The sequence below is a fragment of the Papilio machaon genome, chromosome 26, assembly GCF_912999745.1.
Source record: "Papilio machaon chromosome 26, ilPapMach1.1, whole genome shotgun sequence".
Taxonomy (NCBI): Eukaryota; Metazoa; Arthropoda; class Insecta; order Lepidoptera; family Papilionidae; genus Papilio; species Papilio machaon.
The window spans coordinates 5196310-5223342 of record NC_060011.1 but is presented as its reverse complement, the minus strand read 5'-3'; the positions used below and the strand labels follow the sequence as shown (position 1 = coordinate 5223342).

At 36.4% G+C, this 27033-nt stretch overlaps 2 protein-coding genes across 5 annotated transcripts in view; one reads left to right on the top strand and one right to left on the bottom strand.

Annotated features, from left to right (window-relative positions):
* LOC106721221 (nucleolar protein 4) overlaps nucleotides 1–20265 on the top strand; it is a 126449-nt gene extending 106184 nt beyond the window's left edge. The window contains exons 5-15 of one of the 4 annotated variants that reach the window (XM_045684420.1): nucleotides 12766–12817; nucleotides 13060–13134; nucleotides 14922–15049; nucleotides 15539–15712; nucleotides 16026–16271; nucleotides 16950–17096; nucleotides 17703–17932; nucleotides 18266–18346; nucleotides 18509–18582; nucleotides 18944–19030; nucleotides 19884–20265. In XM_045684420.1, the coding sequence (XP_045540376.1) occupies nucleotides 12766–12817; nucleotides 13060–13134; nucleotides 14922–15049; nucleotides 15539–15712; nucleotides 16026–16271; nucleotides 16950–17096; nucleotides 17703–17932; nucleotides 18266–18346; nucleotides 18509–18582; nucleotides 18944–19030; nucleotides 19884–20131 (1542 nt within the window). In that variant the 3' untranslated portion in view covers nucleotides 20132–20265. Of the gene's footprint in view, nucleotides 1–12765; nucleotides 12818–13059; nucleotides 13135–14921; nucleotides 15062–15538; nucleotides 15713–16025; nucleotides 16272–16949; nucleotides 17097–17702; nucleotides 17933–18265; nucleotides 18347–18508; nucleotides 18583–18943; nucleotides 19031–19883 lie in introns of all 4 variants that reach the window. The other 3 variants (XM_045684419.1, XM_045684421.1, XM_045684422.1) reach the window with 3 other exon arrangements.
* A 3039-nt stretch (nucleotides 20266–23304) lies between these two features.
* LOC106721215 (serine proteinase stubble) lies at nucleotides 23305–26802 on the bottom strand. The gene is made up of 7 exons (XM_014516114.2): nucleotides 26021–26802; nucleotides 25786–25936; nucleotides 24914–25075; nucleotides 24639–24732; nucleotides 24320–24478; nucleotides 24174–24244; nucleotides 23305–23515 (listed from the first exon to the last, which is right to left on the bottom strand). The coding sequence occupies exons 1-7, from the start codon at nucleotides 26718–26720 to the stop codon at nucleotides 23332–23334; spliced, it is 1521 nt and encodes a 506-aa protein (XP_014371600.2). The 5' UTR covers nucleotides 26721–26802; the 3' UTR covers nucleotides 23305–23331.
* Nucleotides 26803–27033: the final 231 nt, after the last annotated feature.

Below are 27033 nucleotides of genomic sequence, written 5' to 3'. Positions count from 1 at the left end.
CTGGTAAAATCGAACTACCAACCACTGCTGACTCCCTATCTCCGACTTTCTATGGCTAAACATCCATACAAGAATAAATACATTTGTTATCTTTTTTCTTTCCAAAAAGTGTGAGTGGGATGACAGTACTATGTACAAATTTTCGGCAGTTGAACTAAGATCGTAGAAGTCCAAAGGCTCTGTAGTTTATGTGTACCAGGATATTATAAGATTGTTGGTATTGTGGTCAACCCTACTGCAGCCGAGCGACGTCCATTATTCAAGGCGCACTCCCGCACCGCGCTGCGACGCATTCCGCGCATTTCTCGCTCGCGTGTCCGCTCTCTGCGCTACTAAACTGCGCACTTATGTACTTAAAAAATAACGAAATATTTTTACCTATTGGTCTAAAATTCCGAAAATATTAGGCGTTTTGGTGTAGGCCAAAATTTGTGACAAATAAATGACGTTGATAGGATATTATCTATATACAAAAGAAAAAGTATATATAAAAGAAAGTCGTGTTAGTTACACTATTTATAACTCAAGAACGGCTGAATCGATTTGACTGAAAATTGGTGGGCAGGTAGCTTAGACCCAGGAAACGGACATAGGATAATTTTTATCCCGTTTTCTATTTTATTTTTTATTCCGCGCGGACGGAGTCGCGGGTAAAAGCTAGTTTTTTATAAAATCCATAATGAATGTTTTAACTTTATTACGAAAGTAGAATGACGTCGATAGTAGTGCCTTGTAAAATTATGTACTGAAGAAGACACACTAATTCCATTTTCCGCTCCCAATTTATATCTGTCACTTCTGTTGCCCTGGTCGGTGTGGGTAAAAATATTGTTTTTACTTATCCCCGTTGGGGGCGACAGGGGGTAAGTTTCGGAGGCGTGTGGGGGTGTAATTACTTGAGGCCTACAGGGGAATTACCCTGCCTACCTTTTCTCGTTGGTGACGTTGAATTTTTTTTCTTAATCCACAATTCAGGGGTTAGGGTGTAATTCAGCGTTATGCCACGAAACGCTTCTTAAGTTGTTTTTTTTTACCTTAATTGCATACTAATTTGAGTTGAGCGTAATAAGCATATGCTTAAAAGTTGTTCCATTATTTATGCAAAACATTATATTCTAAAAACCTTAGGAAAAAACTAAAATTTAAAAAGATGACAAAATATTTTTTTGTAAAAGTGTTGAAAGTGATGAAGGCCAAAGTTTAAAATAGCGTTCTGTGTTATTTATTTATCAAGAATCCAGTCCTTTAATAAGTAACTAGGAGTTACCGAAACTAAAATAACTTGCGCATCTAGACGTACCGGATTAGTTAATCTGACAGATAGACCAATTTCCCCGAAGCTACCCGATCTCTAGAGAGAACGGTAACAAAATTGGAAGAGTGAACGAAAATATTTTATTCTAGAAATGCCTCTTAAATAGATCATTTAAAGGAGATTATATTGGTGTGCTAGGGTAAATAAAAATATTTAAGGGAAAAATAATCCCATTCTGTGTGTTTTTATAAAAATTCTGACAAAAATTACCAGGAGTACAGTTAGGGCCATTCGTGGTGTTCCACTTGCAACGAGACAAAATCAGCCCCTTACAAAATAACCAATTAGGTAACAGTGATTTATAAAAGCAAGTAGTCGTGTACAATTGATAGATTTTTATTCGTCGTCGTCTAAATGCATACAAAACGTTCAAACGACTGTCACTTTACAGATGCAATACCGCCAGATTTCCCAATAGTACATAAGTGATGAAGAGTTAACAAAGTAGTCTGGGCAGACATCTATGTCCGCGGGAGGGCCATGCTCAGTTTTAACTCGTTCCGGATGCGGGTTCGTTCCCTGCGGCGATCACTTCTCCTGACAAAGTCTAGAATGCATTTAGTAAGGAAATTATAATGTTTTATTTTTGACCTGTTTTTCGATAATTTTTGCTTCCATAGTACCTACAATAAAAAAAAAAACAAAATAATGGGACCCATCTGCAAGCACTTCCTTTCGATTAAAATAATTTTTATCAAAATCGGACCACCAGGGGCGGAGTTTCGCGGTAACACACATAAAACAAAAATTAAAGTCGAATTGATAACCTCCTTCTTTTTGAAGTCGGCTAATAAAATCACAAAAGCAACTGTCGAAAAAACAATAATGACGTCACTAATGTCTATGACGTCATGACTTAGGTACTTAATCGTTGGTTTGTCAAAAAAAAACTCCTTGTATGAAACACATCGTCATCCCTTTGACAAAACAGAGATATATGTTTTATATAAGTATTTTGGTCTCGGAAAGCAACGATAAGTCGTAGATCCTCTATGTAACAGCAGAAGTTTTCAGGTTAGCAATTATATCCGAGTTCACAGAAAGCGGAGTCAGTTTAACCGACATCTTTCATTTCTCACGAATATTGTCGACTCGGAATATTTCGACGTTACAAAGTTCCCGTGGGAATGAAATGTTCAACTATTTTGTCGAGTCTACGAGTTTAATATTACAAAATGTGATTAGTTAAAAAATGGTTCCAAGATTCGATTCCGGAGATAATTTATTAATTTATCAAATCCTTGATACCCTGAGATAGAAAGATAGAAAAATAATCGTTGCCTTTATAAGTTTTTGTAGTGAAATCTTTTTGTGTAAATTTTGACAATCTTTACGAAGTTGTATGTGAAAATCCGACCATAGAGATCTAAATAATTCTCTACACACAGACACACACGCAAACCAATATATAACGGAATGGAGGCGTAATTCAAGCGGATTTATAAATCTACCAGGGGAGCATGAGCGGAGCGTCGCACGCACCGCGTATCCATATTTAAGGGAGAGCCTGTTTATAGCATCGTAACTATAACGCGAAGGGCTAGTTTTATCGCATTAACGTAAGTATATACCCAAGTTATGTTCTCCTGGTTTATGTTGAGAGCTTGCGTGGAACCGGGTCAAGTTAATTATGTCAATTTACTTACATAAAAAACTGACATTCGACGTCACATTTGTAAATTTCGTCGTATAGGGAGTAGGGACAGACAACTGACAGTTGTGTGTTTGACAAACTTCATTTTGTTTTATGTCTGTGTCAAATTGTGTTATAATTACTTGGTGTATTGTTTTAACCATCCTTAACATCACTTTAATTCATAGAGTTTCGAAAGCCATACATGCATATTATGGTAAAGCTCTATTGAATATCTATTGAATAAGCGTTAAACCTAACAATATAAAAGTAATAACGAACACTGGCTAGTAATATAATTTATCACTTTATGAAAAAAAAAAGTATCAGGTAATAAACCATTAAATTAGTCTGCGATATTGCAAAGCGTATTACCGCGTGGCTTGATTTTTAATCTGTAATAAAAAAAAACTTCGCTGCGTGAGCGTCCGTCCGCTTTCCCGCGCAAATATTTGACAGGTACGTCGTTTGTGCGCGTAAATACGTGCTTCTGAACGGCGCTTTTCCTTAGGCCGGGTACACACAACGCACAGTCAACAGACATAACTTTACAGTAAGAGCATTAAATTTACTTCCAATTTAGGACAAAATATCGTGCAGAAAACTGTCACCATAAGCCCTTTTGGTATGTAATGCAAAACTAACATTGTAACAACAAAATCGCCGAATTTAGCAGATTTTCCTTGACCTGTGTACGAAGGACTATTAGCTAAGAGCTATTAATTAGTATACGACAAGTTTTCGGTATAGTGAGCGTCAGATAAAATTTCGCCGAAACGGGTAGGAAATAAGCTTCCTTGACTGTACATAACGTGGATGCATTGGGATAATTTGTCTCAGTGTACTGCCAAGCCTGCGTACGCGAGTATAATCACAGACAGGTGTCGTTGCACGTTAGCAACTAACGTGTTAATTTGTCGCTCTTATAGGTTACTGTATTCGTTAGTAAATGGAAAGCGAATTTTATTATTTAACTGATGTACTCGTACTAATGTATATTTGGATAAGTTCTCGCATGATACTGTAGCATTTTAGTACACCTTATGTACCCTTAAGCTTGCGTACGCGAGTTTATCACACTTCAAAGCGCTCGCCGGGTAGACGCCACCGCCGCCGTCGCTAACCGCGTCTCCCCGAGCCGCTCTAACTAGGAAGCTTTGTGGAAATTCGCGATGCCTTTCGACGCAGACACGACCCCGCTACGGTTTTTCGAGGTCGCCCTCCTCTCCCTGTTGTAAGGGACCGTATTCACTTTACTGCGCAATTGAGTTATTATATTTTTACTTATAGTCCAGTCATTTTAGTAAGTTCACCTCGGAATTCGAGATACCCAGCTGTAAGTCTGTAAATACTTGTATATTGACACCCTAAATGTTGTCTCAAAACCTACATATGGTAGGGTGTAAGCAACAATTAAATTTCAAGGTCAAAGGTTACAAAAATCGGTTTTTCGCGCTTTTTTTGGAAATATCTCATTTCCTATGGGTTTTTTGCTATTTGTATTTCTTATCAATATTGTAGAATACAAAATTCTCTACAAATTTTGTTTAAATTTTTTTTTTATACGGTGAACCGTTTTCGAGATAGAGGGCGGAGAGCGCGCGGTCACAGCATCACTTTAGCCTCCGGTCGAAAACGCGCCATAGTTGATGAACTGTCAATAAATCAATTGTTATAAATATTTGTAAATTTTTTATTAACTATTATATTCTACTTTATCATGTTTTCTTAACTTATCCACTTTTTATTCAGTATTAATTTATTTAACAACACTTACCTGCCTATGTAATTGCAGAATTGTTAATGAAAATATAGGAATTATAATATGTCGCTCTGATATGGTAGAGCATTGAGACAAGCTTGCCCATTACATTGGCCACAAGTTAAAGAGCATAACAAGCCCGCTTTCCTGCATCGGTATCTCGAACCACAGCCACTCTTGCAGTTGTAGAAAATTGTATTTAGCAAATCTTCTGGAGCAGGTGGTAAAATTGTCATGATAGGCTCCAGAAAATCGTTTCGCATTGCCCAACCCCATACCTGGGGTTCCAAATCATGTCCTAACCAAGTTTGAACTTGATAATATACACGGTTGAAATGTTGATGAGCAGCTGCACTTGTTGGTGGAATATTTGAAAGCTGCACAGGTTTATTAAGTTTTGTAGACTTTACGTAATGCATGTAACGAAGATGATCGAGACTTTTCACAGATTTCGGAGCATTATAGACTGCCAATAAGGTTTGAGTTCCACTCTCTAATAATTTCTGGGCCGAACAATTTTCTTGCTCAAATGCTGCAGCTAGTTCATCCAAATTTGTCAGTAATTAATTAATTTGACAAATATTTATAATAATTGATTTATTGATAGTTCATCAACTATGGCGCGTTTTCGACCGGAGGCTGAAGTGATGCTGTGACCGCGCGTTCTCCGCCCTCTATCTCGAAAACGGTTCACCGTATAAAAAAAAATTTTAAACAAAATTTGTAGACAATTTTGTATTCTACAATATTGATAAGAAATACAAATAGCAAAAAATATATAGGTAATGAGATATTTCCAAAAAAGCGCGAAAAACCGATTTTTGTGACCTTTGACCTTGAAATTTAATAGTTGCTTACACCCAACCATATGTAGGTTTTGAGACAACTTTTAGGGTGTCAATATACAAGTATTTACAGACTTACAGCTGGGTATCTCGAATTCCAAGATTCTTACTTAATTTAAGCTAAAATGACTGGACTATTACGTTTTTAAGAAAGAAGTGCTTTAAGTTTGATAATTAAAGTAGATTTCTTAATGCCATGATATAATGAATATACGTACTAATGGTACTTTCTTTTAAAATATTCTAATGATGTGAATAAGAGTTAGTACATATAAATACAGTCAAACCTAGATAAGCGAGAGTCCAAAGGAACAATTTACTCTATAACCCGAGTTTCTTACTGATGGTAGTCGTCCGATTTACATTTCTATACTATTTTAACAGCGGACTTACGTGAAATTACGCTTCATATGAGCACAATTCAAGTTATTTTCGTAACATAAAGTGTATATGTCTCTTAACAAATGCCTACATGTATCCGTGCCTGGCTGGTTCTTAGTGCGCCCTCTGCCGCCCCCCGACCTAACAGCAACTTACAATTATTTATTAATTTCGCACACCATCTTCCCGAAATACGTGATGGTGATAGAGTTCGTAGACATATTGAAATAATTGTCATTTGTCGTCAATTTTGTAACATACTCGTATGTATTCCAAATTGTAAACAATTTTACTAGCGTTAATATTTTCAAAGTTTATTTAAGTTTATGTTGGTTATTTTTGATTATTGAGGGACTCTTGCCAGTGGTAGGGATGGTTATCAGGGGTTTTTAGAGACTCACTTGTTTGTACCCCAGAAAGCAGGATATCTTTTGAAGACCCCTCCCCTCAACGATACGAAAAATATGTTATTGACAGCGACTGTAGACTATACCAGAGAATGATATTGAAATTTTATAAAACGATTGCCATGCACTTTTAAAGTCCGCTTTTCACGATGCCTAAGCATTATCTGCGTGAAATGATATAATCACTGATCCTCTTTGATTATGTGCGGGGCGTTTTTTACTTAATACTGTGTAATTGTGATCGGGTCGCAGGCCGCCGCAGCTCACAGCCGATGACGGCCGCGTCCGGCTGAATCAATGCCGTTATATACACAAGTCATCGCTTATGTACTGTATGTAGGGAATACATAACCGTACTGTACTCGTACATGTGTAGGTAGATAATCTCGTCATAGCTCGCACCCGTTATGGTATTACTGTGTGGGAGTGGGGAGGCTCGCGGGCGGGGGGCGCGCGGTGGGCGCGGGGGGTGCGGCAGGGGGCCGATGTCCGCTTTAAAAATACCGGCCCCAGCGCAAACTGCGGACCCGGCAACGTTAAAGGAAGCCCGTTTATTTTGAAAGACCGCGAAGACTACTGGCGAGATGCGGATCTAAAAATAGGCAAAAATAAAACGAGCGAGCCCCGTTCGAGCTATTAGCGGGGAGAGCTCGTGAAAAATGTTTTTTGGCTCGCAACAGCCCGACGAGTGTTTAAGGATCGCTAGCGGATGGATCTCGCAATTTTTAATGCCTCGGGATCCGCTCACTTTTGTAACTTTTTGCTAACCGTACACTTGGCTAGTCTCGGGACTAAATTCAAATGAAAAACTACGAATACATCTACAACCGAAATCAATATCCGATCTCAAGATTCGAATCTCCATCTCTATTGAGTGGAACAAAATTATTTAATCTGAATTTTGTATTTATTATTCAATAAATTAATAATAACTCATAGTTGGCATTAATTAAGGCACGCTCTGTTCGTGAATCTGCGAGCTAGCGCTCGGGATAAGGATGTGCCGCGCCGGACCACATTATCGATGAATACATCAATAATTGACATCGCGTATTGTCATTTGACGTACGCAGCGTTCCAAATTTAAATGTATTTTGTTCGTATTTTCATAATTGGGCGCAGGGGGCGCTGGTGTGTGGGTGTGTAGAGGGGGGGCGCCGCGAGCGTCATCGCCCCCGCGCGGGTATTTAATGATTATACGCTGACTGCCACCTGATTGCCGCACTGGTGGACTATCGGTGATAGTTGAGTATCGATACGAACTAATCACTTGAATTTTATTCATACCACTCATACAGAATTTCCAATATATTACATATATATCGTTTAATAATACTTACATGTACAAAATTAACAGAAAATAAATGTGTAGTAATTAGTAAGAAACTGAAACAATTGAAATTATAATTCTTTTGGGATCTAGAATATTTTACTTGTTGCTCTGTAATTGATCAAAAAAGTCAGTAATGTATAATAAATTAAACATATATTCAGAAAGATATAAAGGCCCTTAAGATAAAAAACCTAGAGTTCCAATTACATTTTAGTTAAAACATAATATGTAAACACTACTATCGCAAGCTGATTTTAGACATTACTAGAAATCATGTTTATGGAATTATGATTATGCGTTTTCCAATACAACTATATACTTTGAGCAATGCAGTAATTCTTTATTACTGGATTTTCAATTTTGAAATAAGATACCATAAAGTAAACGTAAATAGACAATAGAAGTGTATAAGAAAAACTACACAAAAGTGAATTGTAAAGAGTATCGATAAGTGTGTACTCGTACATCACTATATGACAGCGTGATGGTGCCGCGGGGAGGCGAGCACTACACGGGCACGCAGGGGCCGGGGGCACCGCGAGGGGCCCGCACATAACCTGTATATACCATGCGAAGTACATAAGCGATGGCTTGTCGAAAATTTTGCAGTTATTTTGTGACGAAAACTAGGTTATTCCACAATTTATACGGTCCATCGACAGAGGGCGCACCGCTCGGATCATGCATACATGCATGATCAGCGGCTGCGGAAATAATACGAGCTACTTTTTTTTTTTTCGAAAATATAAAGGTCGTGTTAGTTTTACAGCCAACACAAGCCGAGGCAAGCAAGAGGAACAGTCATTTTGAAAATCTTACTAATATTATAAATGCGAATGTATAGATGGATAGATGGATGGATTGGTAAAGGTGTGTCCAGAACGGCTTAACGGATCTTGATGAAATTTGTTATAGATGTAATAGTCAGGAAAAACACATAGGCTACTAATTTTTTTTTTTTTATTTCGGGTAGATGAAGTCGCGAACGACAGCTAGTTATTTAATAAAATTAAACTTGGTCACAGAGACTTGTGTGAATATGACAAAGATTTTCAGAATTGTATGATTGCTTGTTTACCCTCTTTATTATAATAGTCGTGAGGGTAAGAAGCTTATTTGCACTGTGAGGATTTCTTCCATAATAAGGGTAGCATCCCCTATGTGTACATATTAACGACAATTCCAATATCAAAGGGCAGGACCTGCGAAATGTTACGATTAACGATTTTACTAAAATGACATGCAGATGAAAGATTTGATTAATTTCTTTGTTTGCATTGAATAGACTCCGAAACTACTGAATTGATTTAAAAAATTCTTTAACTTTTGGGAAGCTATATCCTCGGGTTTCATATCCTATATTTATTAATATTTTTTCATAAACAAAAGCTACATAAGCCACATGCGAGCACATCAACGTCAAACCCAGAGTTAAAGACAGTCGCCGTGGCCGATATCGGCCGGGATTACATTATTATTATTATTATTACTATTTTTTTTTATTGCGCATACAAAGTCACGGGCAGGAGTTAGTTAAATATATGTCTATCAAATTGGATTTATAGAAAACAAAGGGTTATAAATACAGCTGTCGCCCGCGACTCCGTCCGCGCGCAGTTAAAAAAAACTTAATGGGGGGGTATGAAAAATACATGTTGGCCGATTCTCAGACCTACTCAATATGCTCACAAAATTTCATGAGAATCGGTGAAGCCGTTTCGGAGGAGTTTAACCACAAACACCGCGACACGAGAATTTTATATATTAGAAGTTATAGAGCGGAAATTAGGAAAAAACTTCCTACTACTTAAGTCATCGTTAGTAGTAAAAAATACCATTTGTTGCCCCGTTTTATTACCTAGTAGTAACAAGTCGTGGAATATGGTTTGTAATGTCCCGTCTTTTGATACATATTAAATTTCTTTTGAAAATTACATAAACTATGTATCGTTGAGAATTTTTTTCATAGTACAATTTTTAAATGATTTTTTCTTTACGGGGTATCGAAGCCTTAGTGGGATTCCACTTTAATTATCTAGCCTTGAGAAAGCACAGAGTATATAATTTGAAGGACTATCGATGTTACTGACAGCTGGCAATCGATTTTTTATTAGACACTATGTCACTAGAAACTGCACTAGCATATAAAAAAGTTGTTCGTTTTCATAATCTGAAAATCTAAATGTATATGTTTGTATGGATGTTTGTTACAAGATATCTCCAGAACGGTTGCATGGATCCCGATGAAATCTCTATATATAAAAGAAAGTCGTGTTAGTTACACTATTTATAACTCAAGATCGGTCGAACTGATTTAGCTGAAAATTGATGGGGAGGTAGCTTAGAACCAGGAAAAGGACATAGGATAATTTTTACCCCGTTTTCCATTTTTTATTCCGCGCGGACGGAGTCGCGGGTAAAAGCTAGTTTGGTATAAATATAAAACACAGTTTAAAAGAATACATAGGCCACTTATTTAGTTTTTTTTTTAATTACGCGCTGACGGCGTCACGGGCGACAGCTAGTATCTAATAACTGATAAACTATGAATTAATAGTAGGTGGCTAATCCAGTTTGTGTGTTATTATTTTTGTTCTGGTCCTTCAGAAGATCTCCTGACATGCATTAATACAAGTCTAGTTCCACTTTTGTGATGGTCGTAATATCATCACAGTTGTTATTTATCCGCTTTGCCATGTCTCACATCTGTTACGAAATGTAGGTGTAACTCTTTTCTTCGGATGGGACGAAGTGTGCTTAAGACCTAACCTGAGCCCTTTGGAATCAAAACGTGAGTTTTGCGTGGTGTACATCTATACATATCAGTAAAATTGGATTGTTTGTATATGATATCTATATATATAAAAGAAAGTTGTGTTAGTTACTCCATTTATACCTCAAGAACGGCTGAATCGATTTGACTGAAAATTGGTGGGCAGGTAGCTTAGAACCAGGAAAAGGACATAGGATAATTTTTACCCCGTTTTCTATTTTTTTATTCCGCGCGGACGGAGTCGCGGGTAAAAGCTAGTAATCTTATAAATAAAATTCTTGTGTCACAATGTTCGTTCCCGTACTCCTCCGAAACGACTTGACCGATTCTCATGAAATTTTGTGAGCATATTCAATAGGTCTGAGAATCGGCCAACATCTATTTTTCATTTTTTTTTAACTGCGCGCGGACGGAGTCGCGGGCGACAGCTAGTAATAAATAGTATTTGCGTTGCTGATGATGAAGGACTAATTTTTCCCTGTTAGTCTGTATGTCTCTGTCTGTCCGCAAGGCCGCGTTTCTTCCGAGTAATCTCCGAAACAGATGGACTGATTTTGATGGGTCTTTGACGGGAAGGTAGCTGATACACGCGGGCATATTGTATACATGTATATTATCAAATTATGATTAGGAAAAAAGCAATGCTTTGTATATAAATTATACAATTTTTGTGTCATGGGTCGTCATGTAAATGTCACCTTATCTACACATTGACAGCTACTAATTAGCATCACAAAATCCTACATATATATTTTGTATGTATGTATGTGTGTGTGTGAAACGCACTGCTGCGTCTTATCTGTCATTGAGGTGTAATTAATTACGGGGTAAATTGCAATCGGCCAACATACGCTACCAGGCGTACATAGCCGGGAAGGGTCAACGGATATTTAGTGTCCGCATAGCAGATGCGGTCCTTGGCCACCGCCCTAAGACGGTCGATATCAGGTCCGTGTCACCCCACACCTAACACCTAACTATCTATGTGCACCTGCTAGTTAGACACTTGCAAAGTACACGTAATCGCCTTGCATCGGATGTTAAGCGCTCAAGTAATCAAGTATTTTTTTTTGTCTTGCACGTTTGGCAAATTATTTGTCAATCGGCTTTGTTTGTCCATATTTGATATGCTTAATCAATTAAAACAATTTGCTAAAAATTCAAAAGGAATAAGTATCTTCTAGAAGCAATTTAACGGTCTCTAATCACGTCACATTGTTTCATATGGAATCCTAAAAAAGGACAGATATTGCCAAATTCTTTATGTAATTATTATCAATACAGAAATGTACTTACAACAAAATTCATGAAGACCTAATTTTTTGGCATACCTTGTAAGAACATAAAAATTTTGCGAAATAAAGAAAAAAAATTGAACAAACAATATTGCGAAAACGATGTCACACAAAAATAACAAAGTAAGCAATGTCGAATTTTTGCAATGTGGCTTTAAATTTATTGCGAAATGGTCTCACTAAAATAAAAGAACATAACTCACGCCCGTAACTCAATGGTGTAGGTAGAGATTTGGCGCGATTCTGATGCACTACTCTCGTCTCTTTTAACTTTAACTCTATATTTCTAAGTCCAAGCATGCATGCTTACTTTGTTTCGGGTGCTTTTTACGACTCAAATAATCCACGTAATGACCTTTTCATGATGAAATTATAAGTATGTAGTTTAACAATGAAAATGAAGCTCACAAAATTGTATATTGGATTCGAAACGCGAACCTTTTATTTCGCAACCCGTACCTTAAACAACAAGACTGGGCGCTAGTTGATGAATTCAAACTACTTTTACCCATCAAGTTTATACGGCATGAAATAGGCCAGTTTATGCTGGTTTGCTTCTCTGTTTGTGGAGTAAATTAGTTCTCAATTTTATTTTATAAATACCAGGGAGTCATACGTTGTATGGTTATGTGCATTGGTATGTCCATTTGAAGCATTATCGATTGGTTCCCGCGAACCCGTGCGATGACCCCAAACTCCCGCCGCCGGCCATTTCGCTAATTTATTAATTATTATTATTTACAATTTATGATATCCTGGTCATAAAACTCATTTTAACCAGAGATATAAAAATACTAACATTGTTTCTAACTTAAGTAATGGGATAATTTCAACTTATCTTACTTAACGGTTGTCAGTCAAGTAACGAAAAAAGTTTACAACTTCATTTTGCCAAAGTTGACAAGTTTTCTAAATGTTACAAAATTCTTCTCTTGTACTTTTTTCAACATTTACAAGACTCATTCTAAATTAAGTCGAGTCCCGAAAATGACAAATAACTATTGTTTTTTTTTTGTTTCAGGACAATCTAACTCCGGAACCAACTGATATGACAGACGATGACAATTTCTCTGGTCAGTATACACCAATCCTAATTTAATTAATAGAAATTGTACTATATGCTTGCGTCGGTACTTGCATCAAATCAAATTGGTAATTTATAAATTTGACGAAAAAAAAAATTTACAAAAACATTCTCATATTGGCTGATGAAATTGGTTTTTGAAAATTGGTTCTAAAATTATTATAAAATTTGAGTTTTTTTTTCAATTTGGATTTTTTTTTTAAATTGATTGGCGAATCTGATCTGGTGCAGGGGTCGCCCTCGCGAAAGACGCAGAGAAGTTGAAAATGATGTTGCTGGCATGGAATTACCACAGCCAGAGCCAAGGTAATATATTTTATGTCCTTCGAACTATCGGATGAAAATGTTACATCTCTATTGATATGTAACTCTTTTCGCTGATGGGTCGCTTTGTGTGTCAGTTTTATTGATTTCAAATTGTTAATTAAAGAGCCAGTTGTGTTCCACAATAAGGGACTTCCTTAGCAGCTATTAAATGATTCTGAGTGGCGAATGGCGATTATATTTCTTACTATACTTATAAAGAATTTCGCTATATTTGTAACTAATAAACTTAAAAACTACTGAACCGATTTCAAAAATTATTATTATTATTACAATTAGAATGCCAAAGTTTCCCTGAGTAACTTCGGCTATATTTAAAAAATAATAATCCACGCATGCGAAGACAGGACGTGTTGCTAGTTCGTAATACGTACTAACATTAAAATGTCATGTAAGTTCTTATTTTTGTTTTTAAATACCCTTAAAATTATGTTTCGAAATTGTTTCTTCATATACCTATAATAAAAAGCCGAGAGCATATTTCTATTGCTTGTATGGAAAGCTATAGCCTAAACAACGAGCCATATATAAATATATAATTGCAGGTCTATGTCGATTATGTTTTACACGACAATTTTTTTTTGCATATTATTTCATCAAAATATTCTTTCTTATCGAGCATAAAAAAATTACAAGGTGTGCCCTTTGAATGGGAAAAAATGTTACATCTCGCATTACGAAAGAATAAAGTCAACCTTTAAAATATGCAGTTGCAGTCAAACTAAGAGTATGCTGACTTTAAAACCTGCATAATTTTACTTACGGTACCGTTAGTCGGGCTATTTTTACGGGCTCAGCGAAGCCATATCTATCTAGGTACCAGGGGCGCAGGCGTTATAGGCGGCCACCTCAAATTATTTATAGGCGAGGGGCTCGTTCGGCTTGACATTTAGAAGGCAGATGCACCGGTCCCCTGCGAATGCCTTGCACACCCTCATTAATTTCTGCCGCCTTGGTAACTGACTATGAATACTAAATATTCAGGTCTCGAAATTATGGATTGTCAAGTCGGGGTAGGCTACCTTTAAAATTGAAAACGGGTTTTTTTTGCTAACGGTTACAAGTTTCTACCCTTTTTTATCTTATGTTCCTTGAAATGTTTAAGTTGCGATGTACAGCGTAAATATAAATAGCTAAAGGGTAAAAATACATTATTCTTAGCATCAGGTTCATTTAAAAAATATCGGTGAATTAAGAAAATTCGGAATTAAAAACGTATAGATTACCATGGAATAAATCTGATGCTCTGTTGGAATAAAAAATGTCATTTTCAGTGCCATTCTAAGTAATTAATTATCTTATGATCAGATATATTTTAATGCCAGCAACACATTTTAAACTATTTAATTTTCTAGGCGCTTTTACGTAATGCTTGCTTCTGTTTTGCTTTTTGTCGAGTTTTTTTCTAGAACATTCCATTTCTTTTGCAACTATCATTTTCTGTGTCTTTTACGAGTATTTCTAGTCTGGTGTTAAGTGACCAAGTATGGGTGATTACAGTTTTTAACTAGTAAGAAGGGTCCTAGTACCACGTGCAATTTATGTTCGCCTAGTCGCTATGCCGTTTGGAAAACTTATGTTCGCCTGGTATCGGCATACCCGTTAACAGTAAACAGAGGGAACTTATGTGCGCCTAGTACTTACAGACGGGAACGATGACATACTAGACTGAACTGTTCTGACCATGTTCGCCTGGTACTTCTTGTAAATTAGTAAGAAATTAGACGTACGTGGATTTTATTGTTCATTTGGTGTTTATTATTTTGCAGGTCGGAACGGTGACATGTCAGAGAGTGGGACAGACAGCATGGCGGACCTCTGGGCCTCATACCACAGCGCCCTAGGGCTAGGCTCTAAGCCTCCCAAGCCGCCAACGCCCCTGGCCACAGGCCACTCGGTGAGTTTTAAGGTTGAGAACGTTTCAAATTTTTAATTACCAAAAACAGGGTAAAAGCCCCTTTAATTGACCGTCACACCTCTGACGTCTTTAAATTGAAAAAAAAAAAAAAATCTGTCAAATACCATAGTCTACCGAATGTTGCAACGTCACAGACAAAGGACATGTTTTTAAAGGGAAATGATATGATATTCTCAGCGTATATGTTTTTATAACACACTTTAGGAACTTTGATTAAATTTGGCCACAAATTAACTTATAAATATGTAGTGTTTAGTAAATAGAAATGCTTTAAATGTTCGTAATAACATTAGTAACAAAAATTAAGTGAGAATTTACTTTTAAATACCCTTTTTTCCCCCTTCCTCTTTGTTGTCTCTAATTTTCTATCTAACTGTGGTCTTTTGAAGTTATTCTCTCGTTTGTTTACTCATCAAGTGATTCGTTGAGTTCACGTTTAATTAATCCGTTTACGGATTTTATGGATAGAGTCCGATCCACGTGGGTTCGGCGACACCGGGGCTGGAGACGAGTGCGACCCATGACGAGACGTCCTCATCAGATCGAACTAAGGATGATGACGACGGCGGTGCCTCGGATGACGACAGTGACGACCGCGTCGACCCACACCATCACGACCCGGAACGACTCAAAGCTTTTAATGTAATATTTTTATTTTTACTGACACACTGCAATGTAATAAATGCATGGAAAAAAAATGAAGAGCGGGATTCCATTTTTTTACAACTTTGATATTTTTTCTTTTTTTTTTACCGAAATTCACATAATTACTACAGGTAATTTTAGTAAAAAAAAAGATATTTTCTATTAATATTTCAATTGATATTTTTAAAAACACTATTTTTAATTGAAAATTAAAAACCGCGTATTTTTTTTTTACTAATTATATTTGTTTTTAGCATTCATCCTTCATAGCTTTCAGTTTTTCAATCCTACCAACTCTATATCTTTCCAGATGTTCGTCCGTTTGTTCGTTGACGAGAATCTAGACAGAATAGTGCCTATATCTAAGCAGCCTAAGGAAAAGATCCAGGCCATTATAGACTCGTGCACACGGCAGTTCCCCGAGTTCGCAGAAAGAGCAAGGAAGAGGATCAGAACGTACTTGAAGAGTTGCAGAAGGAACAAGAAGGTCAGGGGAGATGTGCCCACCAGTGGGAACGGCGGCAGCACGCCCTCTACTAGCGCATGGGATACCGCGGTGAGGGTCCGAAATGACATTTTATTGCATATTTTTTATGTAGTAGTAGTAACATGTTTTAATTCATTTCTAAAAGTTCCTAAAGTGTGTTATTAGCTTATGTATTTATTGGAACGAAGTTCCTTATCGCGCGTTTTGAAAGGGGGCTAGACGGAAAAAATTCTTACGAAAAGTTGTCACGACACTTTTTGCTATAGACGAATGAGCGCTACTTCACCATGGCAACGACGTGACAATAAATAACGAAAATTCATAGAAATAAAATGTACTTCTTGTGAATACTTAAGTTTTTTATTCATAGAATAAACATTGGTTCCTTCACAAATTAATCGAAAGGAACTTCGTTCCATCCGGGTGTCCCAACACACCTCTCAAGTTTTATTATTATTATTTTTATAGGATTTATTCAAACAATACTTGCACTAAATTAATGGACAATAACGTTCACCATTCGGTAGACAACATAATTATTACTGATACTATTAAAAACATTACGTTTGAAAATTATTTCAAATAAAGGGAAACAATGACGACGTCAAATTTTAACGATATTTAAAACTTGACACAGTCGTAAATTATTGTACCGGACTAATTTTAGCAGGAAACTATTCTATTAACTATTAGAATATGCTATTTATTTTATATATATGTATAAATGAATAATATATGATATTGTAGGTGCGACCAACTCCGGCGCACCTGACGTCGGTGCAGGCGGAGCACATCCTGGCGCAGGCGTGCGAGAACGAGAGCCTGAATGCGAAGCGCATGCGCCTCGGCCTCGACCCCGTCAGCCAGCCCATGCCCACGCTGCCCACGCCCATGGTACTTCACACTATTTAACACTAGCGGTTGCCCTCGACTTTGTCAGTGCAGAAAAAGTATCCTGCTGCGACCATAAACCTCGCGGACAAACATACAACATACAGATTCCAAATATGATTAATTATTTTTTCGATATTACTGACATTCCAATTTTATTAATATGTATAGAAATAGATTATACAAATAAGATCCATCCAAAAAGTATATTTGAGTAATTTATATCTCTATTTATATTCTTTATTGATTTGGAGGACGGAAACCTGGTGCACCAGCTCTACGTATGTGGTACAAGGTCAAGGATATGATGATGATGATGAATCTATTGCGAATGAATTCATTGTTTGTCTTCTGAAGTGACTATTTTAACTGTCTTTATAATTCAAATGATTTGCGTTCTTAAGATATCAACTAAAACTTAAAAATATGAAAATCTATGTTCCAAATGAAAAACTATAGTTGCACGTCTATTTATTTGTGAGGTAGAGGAACTTCACCAACTTGTGGTCAATCGGATGTACAGTAAAAAACGTACTGTCCTGATTATAACGACTATCCTTAAAGAATACATAACATTAGCGAAATTTAATATAATGCTTCGTATTCCAGGCAATCGACACAACAGCGACATCAGCGGTAGCCTCGTCCTTCCTCAGCTTGTACTCGGGCACGACTACGAGCAGTGCGGGGGGTGCGGGGGGTGCGGGCGGGGCGGGGGGCAAGGACACGCGCCCCGCGACACTAGCGCCACTGCCCCCGAGCCCAGCGGACGCCGCGCTCAACAACAACACGCTCAAGATTGATAACGCCAATGGAAATACTGGCAGTAAGACTGCTAGGTTAGTGCCTTTAATTATTAAAAAAAAAACAATGCTTCTTAATTTTGAAAGTAGATGACGCTGTTCTCAATTTTTAAATAAAATGCTATCTTCTTCTCCTAGTTATACTATCTCCGAAACGGCTCAACGGATCTTGATGAATAGGCTACTAGTTAAGTTTTTTAATCCCCGTGGACCGAGTCGCGGGTGACAACTAGTGTAATATATTTTGAATTTAAAGATTTATCGATTTTAATGTGACGTCTTATATAATTTTCTTTGAAGAATATAGCTAGGTTGTTTTGAAAACAGCGTCTCAGTATCAGTTATTTAACTTAACATTGTTATTTGCAGCCCCGCGTCATCTCCGGCGCCACTGTTCAGACCTTCTTTCCCCAGCACATTCGGCACACCGCAGACATTCGGACGACAAAAGTTAGATTTAAAGCTCTCATTATATCCTACTTGAACAAGTAAAAATTCATTAATAATTTTAACTTTTTAATTATCTTTATAGAGCTTGTATTTTATTTACAAAAATGACTTCGACTGTAAACTACAGGATGTTCTAGGATTACATTATGTTTATTATTTCAGTTCAAACACTAGCAGTGCTTCAGCACTTTCAAGCAGCGCCTTGTTGTCCACTCTGTCCACATTGCCGCCAACAGGTAATTATACATAACTTCTAATCATATTTGGGTATGAGTTGTGAAAAATAAATTCGGACGAAAAAGTCCGAATTTGATTTGGAGATTTGGAAAATACTGAAATAATAAATCAAATTTGACATCAAAGTTTTGCAAACATTAAGTGACTATTATCGCGTGTTAAGGGTTTCCACTGACGAAACATCTGTACAAAAAACATCTATCTATCTTTATTTTTCCAAAGAAAATGAGAGGGATGAAAATATGTTTCTGTTTCTGCAGTGGAAACATATATAAAAACATGAGTTATTTGCCAGAAATCAAATATTTATTGGTAAGCGAGTACCAGGGTAGCATAAGTAACAAGGCGGTGTGTGCGCAGGCGTGGGTATGAACGCGGCGATGGCGGCCTACCAGAGCGCGCTGCTGTCGGCAATGGCGGCGCACACGCACACCTTCCCGCTCGCCGGTGAGTGCTTAGGTTGGCCTAATTTTTTATTACAAAATCGTGTATGGTTTTAATGTTATTCTCTCTTCTTTTCCTTTTAATGCTTAATTATTGTAGATCGTTGTATTGTAGATTAAGGTGCTTTAAAATCTAAGTATAAAAGGGAAACAAATAAGTAAATTAAAAAAAAATATTTTTGAAACAATATCGTTAAAATCGTTATTACTATAAAAAATATGGTTATTTTAATTTACTTTTAGATCAAATGTAGAAAAAACAAATCTCGGGATATTTTGGAGAATACTGAATGCTCGAAAATTAAAAAAAAAAAACTTGAGAGGTGTCAAGGGACACCCGGATGGAACGAAGTTCAAGTTCAGGATTCATTATTATTTTTTTTTTTATTATTTATTATTTACAAAAAACCTGTATACACTCAACAAAAATAATCGTCACGACACCACACTGTTCAATGCGAAATAGAAATGAAATAATTAGTGAAGGAACTAATGTTTATTCTATGAATAAAAAACTTAAGTCTTCACAAGAAGTACATTTTATTTCTATGAATTTTCGTTATATATTGTCCCGTCGTTGCCATGGTGAAGTAGCGCTCATTCGTCGTTAACATACTTACTATAGCAAAAAGTGTCGTGACAACTTTTCGTAAGATTTTTTTTCGTCTAGCCCCCTTTCACAACGCGCGATAAGGAACTTCGTTCCAAAAAAAGAAAAACTTGAATTTTAAAAAAATTAAAAAATCTAGTAACAGAAATAAATTCATGGTAATCTACATATTTATGATTTTGTTGCCGACCAGTGTTATATATAAATAAATTTGCTTATTGATAACAAAAGGGTATTTTAATTTCAGCTCCAACAGATCTATCAGTGAAGAGTACGCCATCAACATCCCTGCACTCGTCAGTGGGCGGGGCGAGTGTGTCGGGGGGCGGGGCCGGCGTGTCGGGGGGCGGGGCCAGCAAGCCGCTGCTGTCACACAAACTGTCGGGGGCGGAGACTGGCGCAGTGCGGCAACTGATCACAGGCTACCGCGAGTCTGCCGCCTTCCTGCTGCGTTCCGCTGATGAGTTGGAGGCATTGCTCCTCAACCAGCCATAGGACACGGCGAACCTGCTCGGTTTCAAGTTTGGATACTTTTAAAATGTTGTGTAACAGTGATAGACTTATGCATCCCTGGTACCGGTGTGGAATTGAGTTTATGTTGCCTTGGTATCAAAAGTTGGGGTTTCTTAAAAAAAAATGTCAAAATATAAGATAAAATAAATATTGAAATTAGGAATTGTTAACCTTTTTAAAGACCTAGGAATCCTTAATTACTAAGAAATAAATATAGCATAAACATACCAAAGGTTTATCTATAATTAAAAACATTCTGAGAAGAAACATTTTTTTCAACAATAGAAAACCGGCGATTAAATGTTTACGAAATAATTTATTCCCACTAATTGATCGTACAAAATGCCTTGAAAACGAACGCATTTTTATTTATATTTTCGTTTCACACTTTCTTATTAAAAATTGTTATATTTGTCTTTTCTACCACTGTTACAAACATACAAATTTGTTTGAAGAAAAAAAAAATACATTTATAGATAAATTATATTTTGATATTGGAGTCAACTACATTTTCAGATACGAAGGTGTTGTAAAAATTTTTTGTAATTGACTTCAATTGAATTAAATTCAAAATGGCGGATTTTCGATTAGAAATTATTTTTTTCTTTTTTAGTCAAACGCAAAACATCTCGATTTGAGTAACTGCTCAACTTAAACTCGTTTTATGGTTAAAACAGTCACTAAGGGAGAATTAATGGCTATTTAACGATTTTAAGTGAAGTAGTAAGAAATATTAATGGAGAAATCGTTAAAGACCTGGGGTCTTGTTACTAGGGGATTAGAACTTGGCGACATTTCATATTACTGCTTGCCTAGTTGGCCGTTGTCTGCAATATTATTAAATAATTCACTTTTAAAATCATATTAGAACATAATATTACGAGTTTTAAAACAAAGATCTTAATATTTCGGCAATTATAAAGTTGCCATATCACAGTGAATTTGCTGTCGTAATACTTGTACATTGCCATCCCTTTCCTTCTATATGTATAGAAAAGAGACAGCGTACAGGTGTGACGTCATCAAGTCCACGATTAACTCGTTGAAAGAGTACAAAATTATTTTTGTGTATATCTAGATTTAAGAAAAAAAATCAGGGAGATTGTAGTGTTAGGTTAAAAAAAATCTATTGATTTCTTGCCCGGTGAGGTTTAGCGGCCATTTTGGATTCGAGTGCGACCGAATGTAGCGACATCTGTTGGCATAGAATTAAGAGAGAAACGGCGAAGTAAGATGTAAGGAGCACGAATTTATTTGTTGATTTGTATTATAGTGCTGTAGTTATATTTGTATGCAACTAATATATGTTTAATTTATCATTTTCATCTTTAAAATTGTGATTGGCTCCATCCAAGAAACTACCTTTCGAATCTTTTCTCACTGGCAACATTATCTTTTGAATTAATTGAAATACAGATTATAGAATGGTAAATCGATTTTAATGTTGTCATTCGATTATTTTATTGTTTTCGCTTTGCTCAATACACTAATATTTGTATATCTATTTGTTACCATATTCTATGGCCAAGTACTTTAGGTAGGTTATGCAATATTGTGCTTACTATGTACAAAACTAATTCTATTCGTTGTAAAAAAATAATTATCCTTTGATCAGTCAAATGTTTCCATTTTTGGCCTAAATTTTTGTTGATCCAAAACGATACCTCTTATTGTTGTTCCCCCAGTTATTTAATACTTCAATAATTTAAGTCGATGTACAAAGTTCGGCCAGTTTTTTAATATATACGTCTTTTCGTTTGTAAGTTTTTTAAATAATCGAATTAATAATATTTCAAGTTTAATAAAAGCTTATTTCGTTGCTTCTGGTTTTCCCGCTCCCATTCTGACAGCTGTGGAAACCAAAACAATTTCTCGACGTTCCTGTCACAATTTTGAGGTTAGTTTTGACAGCTGTCACTTGTGGCGAGACTGCAATTGTATTAAGAATAGTTGATAAACATTTGCCAGTTCTTTCTCAATAGTGTAATCGCTTTCAAGCCAGTTTATCATAAAAAAAAATTGTGAATTCACTTTTGAATAAAATAAATTGCCAAAGAATCGAATTGATCATTTTAAACGACGATAAAATGTGAAATTTCATATACTGTTTAGTATTTGTATGTACAATTTTGTTTTTTGTGTACGTATTAAGTTCTTAATTATAAGTTTATATAGTTTTCTTATTTAAAATCCATTCCAATATTTGCTAAATTAAAACATCTGGTGCGATAAAGGTCAGCTTGTATATGGATGAAATTGTAAAAAGTATGTTTAGATTATTATTATATAAAAAAAGCGTTAATTAGAGATACGAGAAAGTTGATGTTGGAATAAAAAAAATGTAAACACTAAGAATGGTAAACGTTGAGAGAATGATTTTGTTAGAATTTAAAAATATATAATTATTAGAGATGTATACATGGTTTACTATTATTATTATTAGTTCGAGAGAAATACAAAAAAATGTGGAGATAAAATTACAAAATGGCGATTGTTACTATTAACGATATGAGAATTTAGTTATAATTTTGCAATTTCAAAATGTGAGTTTTACAATTTTGAAAAAGAAAAATATTAAATATGCTCATATATAGATGTTGTTTTATTACTTTTACCCAGAATTTTATTTCAATAATGGTATAGAGAGAAACATACATATTTGTAATTTATATAATCAATTCAAACATTAAAACTGTCCCAAAATAAATACACAGATAATAAATTACATTTGCCAGCCAGTGAAATTATAAATAACTAGCTTTTAACCGAGACTCCGTCCGCGCGGAAAAAAAATGCACACAACATAAAAAAAGTTCCTATGTCCGTCTTAGGAGACCGTCCGTCTTAGAAAATTGATGGGGAGGTAGCTTAGAACTAGGGATCAATTTTCTAAATCATAATATCATAAATCAGTTCGACCGATCTTGAGTTATAAATAGTGTAACTAACACGACTTTCTTTTATATATATAGATTTCTCCTTTACATGGTATACATAAAACTGAAGAACACACTATGTATTCTGAATACATCTCTGTTCTTGACAATCCATCAGCATTGTAAAACTTATTTTAATATTAGTAAGTTACCTGTCTAAATATTTATTTTTAAACAAGTATTTATATTTCAAAAGAAATAAGGACAGTATTTAAACTTAAACGCATATTTCCTGGTTATCGTTTATCAGCCTGCTTTAGTCATTGACATGTTGAACATGAGTTCCTTTATCCAAGTAGCCGCAATCTTGTCCGGATAGGGATAGTTCCGATCATCTGACATGAGCTGCCGAGTCCTGTTCTCCAGGAAGTTCATTATCGGGGTCGATGCGACGTACGTAAACATCGCCGGGAAGCGTTCCGTACCGCATCTTTAATGGAAGACATAGAATATTATGGATGGCTCTTTTGTTGAATTTGGATGACAACAAAGGGAAGATTGAAGTATGTATGGATTGTGTGAAAGAGTATATGTGTAAGAGGAGAGTGAATTCAGATATAGCGGCAGAAGAGTAGTAAATACTGTGCCGAACCTACGTAAAGAAATGATGGTTATATTGTAAAAGAAAACAAACATTTAGCGGTTCTGAAACATCGTACGAGTCTCTAGGCATACACAATTTTAGTTGTCTGTGGGCCTAGCACGAATATTTGCAACAAGCGCCTTGGTATCGTCATCGTCAATGATCTCAAAATGAGTACGAGATTTATGGTGTACTTTACGCCCGATAGGAGCGCTGCACAAATTTTAATAAAAATTTCGTCGATAACGATACGAAGGCGATTGTCACAAAATTAAGCTGACTGTAAGCTGTAGCAAAATGCTGTCTGTCAACTGCGCAGCGGAATTGCGCTAGGACCTGACAATGAACTGCCGAAAAGATTGATTACACCTTCAGGCTCTTACTTGCTGAATTAAGTATTTGATCTCAAATGTTGTGGTATTTCTAATTCATTAAAAAATGAATAAAAAAGGCCGCTTTTTAGAGAACGGGTGAGCGAGAGAGTTATTTCATATTTTCTACTTACAATTTACGTAAGCCCCACGACGCCAGCCCCCACAAGACTCCGTCGCTCACCGCGGGGGCGCCTGTGTCCCGCTGACAATAAAAACAAATTTAAAATACTTACAACTGTGTGATACAAGCAAAAAATAATATAAGTCCAGAACGCACAGTGCAAGGTGATCGTCGTCCTATCTGCGACATGCAGAAGAAGTTCCTTGTAACGAAAACGCCGAACCTCTGCGTGATGTTCTGACATTTTCCGAAATCCATTATCTTCGCGTTGTAAGCCTGCAGCGTCAGACCTGTGTTCTGGTACACGCCGTCGCGCTGAACAAGAAAGAGATTATAAAAAAAAACAAAGACAAAAGAATACGCATCGTGACTTTAAAATTACTCAAGGCATTTAACTTACAGACAGTTACAGACAGAAAATAAAATTCCTAGTATGTAATGCAACAAAATTCAATCTTAGCTATGTTACTCGTACCTTGTCACTACCCCAGCTGGTGACCCAGGCGTCATTGAAGGTGGGCATCATGGATCGATTCGGTAAATCAACCGCATGAAGTGAATGAGAGAATCTGAAAAAAAACTTTGTATCACACAAAAAATAAAATCAACCTTAAATTTTTACGATCATCTTTCCTTTTCCTTAGGGATGGTCGGCAAAATACTACTCTTTCACTCCTTTCTTACCCTTACTTCACACAATCTACCCACACCACGGTCTTCGTTTACCTTTGTAGCCATTTGCAGTATTACCTGAGATTCCTGTCAAGCAACAGCAGTGCGACATCATAGTCGGGGTTATGTCGAATGCTCCAACCTGGATGTCGCATCAGCTCCTGGATGCCGGCCACTTGACCACCGCGGTCAGAGTACTTTGACCCTGCGCGGATCTTCATACGACTGACTTGTGTTGATCTACGATTAACAAAGTTCATCAGACTTTATAGACCCTGGACAAAGGCCTTCAGTTCTATGCCACGTCAGTACCAGTGCCTCGTCTGATTCACTTGCTTACACGACGTCATCAACAGATCGGCTTCGTTTTTTATATTATAAGGTGATAAGCAAGCAACCTACTACCTAAATTCGCTGAAACAGTGAAGGGACCGCTGCCCCTAGACATCCGCCATTGCAGATGTGTTTAATCGACGGAGGAGGGGACACACAGTAAGATTTCGCTTCCTATGCGTCCTCTAAGGAAAGGATGGGAAGGAAAATTGGATTCACAGAAATAGGACTACAATTAAGCCTACGGCACGCACACTTATCAGACTGCAGGCGGAATTACTTCCACTTGACGAGTGTCTTCTGTGTGGTCGTGGTATTGCACCGGAAGAACCAGCCTATTGCTGCAACAGAGGTTGTTATTGCCGTATAGCACTGTTAAAATTAAAATCGTCTACCGCTTAGTTTTGCGAACTTTGTAACTAGTCCTATAACTATTCTGTCACAGATTTTAGACTCTCATAAACCAACAAGTAAACGTTTAAAACTTTAAAAATAACTGAACATAAATTATCATGTCTCGAGGAACACCTCGTGTCATCCTTTGATTTCATTGTCATCACCTTACGTGGTGGAGAGTACATAACTTTTAAATAGCGTGTTTTAAAAGTTTCACTCACTTCCAAACGCAGTTGGCGGTGGTAATGACGAGGCGCGGGTTGAGTAGCGCCCCGGAGCACCAGTGCTCATCGCCCTTCTGTATGGACACCGTGTATGGATACTGCTCTATCGTCGCATCTTTGCCCGCCAGCAGACGTCGGCTTGCGTTTACTGACAAACAGGGAATTAAATAAATAAAACATCGTACTAATTAATAAAGAAATTTATTTAAATTTTCACAATATCAAAATTTACCTCTTTGATTTGTATTTCTGTCGGAGCGTCGGTTACTTTCTTTTCTATTCTTTTTAGATCGAGTTTTGCTTGTTTGGCTTCTTTTAATCTTTTTTGTAACCCGATGATCGTGTCTTTTTGTGTTTTTACCTTTTTTACCTTTGTCAGATTTCGATGCACTTTTGAGGTCCGATTTTTCTTTTTTGTTTTCAAGTATTTTAGGTGTTCTACTAACAACTGAAATGTTTCTTGCTTTTGCTACTCGATTTTTCTGATTAATTTTATCATTTCTACTAATATTAGGGACGTATTTGTCTTTACGATCGTCATTGTTTCTATGGCGACGTGTCTTTGATTTTGTTACGTTAGTGAGAGCTGATCTTTTGAACCTAGAGTAGTTTAGTAATCGTTGATGTGGTACTTTCCTTACTATACTGTTTGCTCCAAACAGAGTTTCAATAGGGAAGTGAGTTATTCTATGGCTTTTCGTCGCGATCGCAGGGAACACAGTGTATGTTGCTGGAGCTCCATATTTCTTCGGTAGGTGCGTGTTGTCTGGTAGCGCTTTGATGAACTTTTGAGCATTTAGAATTTGTATGTTGCGATGGAATGGTATTATTTTCTGTACTGGAAATGCTCTCGCCATGTTTTTAACATATTCATCATTAGCTTGACTGTCTGTCTGTTTGTAGAACAATATAACAACGAACCATATCCTCATTGCAACAAATGTACATCAATACAATTGTTGGCAAATCAAATTGTTATTGGAGTTTTATAGTTCACTTTATAGTTTCCATTATATTTACAATAAGTTGTGATTTTATGATTGTTACGTTTATAAAAATTATAATAAAATGTATTTCAATATATAAGTATAGTAAATAATACTGAAAAGCAATTTATTTAGAATATTTTATATATTTAAATATACATAACAAATGGTGCAAAATAACGTAAAATGTTTTTCATAAATAAAACACAATATTTATTTATTAAAACAATTCAAAATTTATTTTTGCAAAGTTATATCA